Source organism: Arachis ipaensis, chromosome B8 (genome assembly GCF_059453495.1).
Source record: "Arachis ipaensis isolate K30076 ecotype BB chromosome B8, ASM5945349v1, whole genome shotgun sequence".
Taxonomy (NCBI): domain Eukaryota; kingdom Viridiplantae; phylum Streptophyta; class Magnoliopsida; order Fabales; family Fabaceae; genus Arachis; species Arachis ipaensis.
The window spans coordinates 104,793,966-104,797,881 of NC_142443.1; the positions used below are offsets into that span (position 1 = coordinate 104,793,966).

The window sequence follows — 3,916 nt, forward strand, 5'->3', positions numbered from 1 at the left end:
CTATTTCATTTAAAATTATTTTATTCCGTGTCTGCTTATAATGTTATACTATGTGGTGATATTTTGCTTTCGTTATACCACCGATGTGAGTTGCAGGTGGTCATGTCACAATCCTTCAGCTAGCGAGAAGGGACCTCGAGTGCAGATGTGGAGGCTGAGGATAGACCTGTTACAAGCTGAGGATGTAAGTATACGAACTACTTATTTTTAATTAAGTAACCTTTCATAGTTCGCATCACGGTATGGCCTAACGTTGATGCTATGTATTTTCAGTTTATTTGGATGTCGTATAGCTCTCCCAACGTCCTTCAGGTTGTGCATCCAGAGGTGTTGGAGCCTCGACATACGGCGTTATGGAGGTGTGTGACGGCATTGATATATTTCACCATCATAGAGTGGCACCAGATTGATCGGGTGCTACCGCAGTTTGGTGGAGTACAGCCCTGCCCCCAGCCTGCCCTAAACATCGACTTCTTGATGTCAAAGGATGGCAGAGGTGTTTATAGTTGGTTCCCATACAGTTTGCAGTTCTAGCATCTTCATTGGGAGAGCCGTGCTGATCATGTTCTCCAGTTTGATGTTGTGGCAGACCCAGGTCCTTCACATGGCTTCTTGGATTGGTGGGTTCAGCATGGTAAGAGATTCCTGTCACCTGAGATGTACCATGGGGATCCGAGAGCCATACCTATTCCGGTCGAGGCAACACAGAGGGGTGCCGGACGAGTGCCTGAGATGGATCGTGTTGACGACGTTCCGAATAGGCGTCGAGTTGAGCGGAGAGCTCGTGTCGGGACACGAAGGAGCCAGCGTGAGTGGAGGTGGCTCGACCAGGCCATGGAAGAGGGTGACGCTATGGGGAGGGATGCAGGCAGACGACGAGGCCGTGGAGGACGATGCAGAGCCTGTGAGGGATGCATCAACTCTAACCATTGGCATGATGAATTCCGAGATCACATGATAATCCAGACTCCTGTGGTCGCTAGAGATGGACGTCGCGAGACATGTATGTGGTCCGTTGTACCATTTCACCTCCCAAATACCCTTGCGCTGCCGGAGACTTAGCCTAATCAACCATGTGCACCCATTCCCAAACTCAGAACACTTCCCAACATACCGGCGATAGTCAGACTCCACCACTTTGTACTGTACCCCGCGTCGAATGCTATATGTCTTCACACTTAACATAGCCTCATCTTTATCCTGAAACTGCTGACCAACCTGAAACTCTGTGAGAGCTACAGACCCCTGGCCATCTCTAGCACTAAATCCACTAGGCTCCCCAAGAATCCCCTCCTGTCTCATAGCATCCAAGTCCAAAGATGAAAAGTGCGGAGGGTACTGCTGTGTGCCAGAGCTAGAACCACCTCCAGTCCCAACTGGACCACTCGCTCCAATATCATCACCACTGTCATCAGCAAGGATATCCAGCTCCATATCATCATCGTCAACATCATCTAGCAATGCATCGCCCAGACCAGCTGGTGCAGCACACTGTAAAGGAGTCGGCACAACATCTACTATTCCAACCTCTCCACCTCCACTACAGTTGAGATCAACAGCGAACGACGAGGAGGCAACAGGCTCGACCAGAGGTTCATTCACAGGGACGGATGAAGATGCACCAACAGGTCTGGAGCTAGAACTGGCTACCGTGCCTATAGTGTGGGTATTCCAGTTTGAACCCCCCCGAGCTAAATACCACATCAACCAACTTCACCAACAGCTCAGGTGTCCTAACCTCGGGAAACTGCCAACGACAATGAAACAGGACCTGCAAGTCCTTATCACTCCCGATCGTGAAACAATCATACTTCACTATTTCTTGCAGAACTGGGATCGGAATGCGATAGAATAACTTGTGAACCCATTTCACGTCTTGCAGACCAAGTTTCTGTAGTATAGAATTCACAACCACATCATAGCTCGTCGTAGGCCTGATAAAAATACTGAGAGGATCTTTATCAGTGAACTTCACACCAGATCGTGTTTTCTTCTTAATCGATCCTCTGTGATGAACCAACACTACAAAACTCTCCTCCCTAGCCATTTTCTCACTCTAATGAGATCAATTCATGTTCACACCATATTTATACACGTCTGGCCCCGTATAATTCGAACCAGTGTAATTCGAATTATAGCTTGTGTAATTCGAATCACTCCAATTCGAATTACTTTGGAACGTGTGCGTGGGTGTAATTCGAATCACCCTGATTCGAATTACATGGAGATTGAAGTTCGAATTTGGGTGATTCGAACTATATAGAAATGTCTCTTGGTTGATTCATGAACCAGTTTTTGATTTGGCTGATTGGTGTAAATTTTTCCTCCCCTTGACTTATATCAATGATTTGCCCTAATTTTTGTTGATGCTGTTTTGTTTGTTAAATGGCTGTGTTGATGATATTTTATTAAATTTTTTAGAATAATTTTGTTGATGTTTAATTTTTTGCCATGTTAATTTTCTGCCATAATTTTCTAATTCTGTTATGTTATGTATTTTATTGAGTTAATTTGTCTAAAATCATTTTTGATTGTGTTGTTAGTTGTATGTTGAAGATGAAACGATCACAAAGTGAACTTTGATGATAAATTATAAATAGTTTAAAATGTAAAATTATAAAATTTTCAATTTTATTAGTTTAAAAATAATCAAATTTAAATATTTAAAACTATATATTAAATTTTTAATAATTTTATTTTATATTAACTAAACCAATTAAAACTCCAATTAAATTTTAATTAGACCATTAAATCATTAAATCAATTACCTTATCAGTTCATTGGCCGATTTAGTTCTTGTAACTTTGATTTTAACCGCAATCTATTTGATAATTTTGTAGCAATTACATATTTGTTTTTTAAACTGTAACTAGTGTATGTTCTCGTACTTTATATGCGATAATACATAAAATTATATAAAAAAATTTAAAAAAATTAAATAAAATATATATAGTAATTATTATTATAAATATTTTACAAAGTTGTAATTAAAATCAAACTCTCAGAATTTTTAATATTAAAATATTAAAAATAATTAGTCTTTATCTTAATCAATTTAAAGTTGTTGAGTAATCATCTCACTCGTCCACTTAAACAATTATTAAGAGTTAGAATTTCATCTTGTGTGTAGCAATCCATTTACCTCACATCACAGATTCAGTCCATACTTTATAGCCATGCAAGAGAAACCCAGTCATCCTCATCCAAAATCTTCTTCTTTTCGGCTTCTTCACAGAAAATCTCATAGCTCCCGTCATTGTCGTTGCTGAGCCCATCGCCGCCTATCCCCTTCACAGCTCATGTCGCCGTCGCTGTTTATCCTATTACCGTCGCTGTTGAGCCCATCACCACCTTTCTCCTGTCGAGTCTCTTTTCTCTAGGTAAATTCTCTCTCTCTCTCTCTCACACACACACACACACACTGAGTCTATTAAGTTCTTCTCTTCTTCTTCCACAAACTCATCACTTAGTCACCGTTGCTATCAGTCCGGACATTGCCGTTGCAGTTTCATATGAGTATCTCACCGAATAAAATAAAATTTTTATTCAAGTTGGACCAGTTAGAAATAGGCATGCATAAGATTATTTTTGCATTTAATTTCTGAATTTTCTCATCCAAATTTGTTCTATGTGTTAAATATTTTAGTATGGCGATCATCGTGATTTCGTTGCGACACTAATGTGATTAAAGCTACGATAATTTTATAACTAATATATGAGACAGAGCAAATTATTAAAGTAATCAGGGAAATAACATTCAGATTTACGCATAAAATTTATAAGGTGTGATTATCCCTAGAAAATATATATATATATAGCCCAAGTGGAAGATTGTTAGGAAATTATTCTTTCTTAATATATTTATATGGACAATACATATATTAATTATAATCGCAAATTAAGTAATTTCACATTA

At 39.4% G+C, this 3,916-nt stretch overlaps 1 protein-coding gene across 1 annotated transcript; it reads right to left on the reverse strand.

Annotated features, from left to right (window-relative positions):
• Window positions 1-648: 648 nt before the first annotated feature.
• Window positions 649-2,047, reverse strand: LOC148549101 (uncharacterized). The gene is made up of 3 exons (XM_088495688.1): window positions 1,759-2,047; window positions 1,378-1,691; window positions 649-1,293 (listed from the first exon to the last, which is right to left on the reverse strand). Exons 1-3 carry the CDS (start codon window positions 2,045-2,047, stop codon window positions 649-651), a joined length of 1,248 nt encoding a protein of 415 aa, XP_088351814.1.
• Between the last annotated feature and the right edge of the window lie 1,869 nt (window positions 2,048-3,916).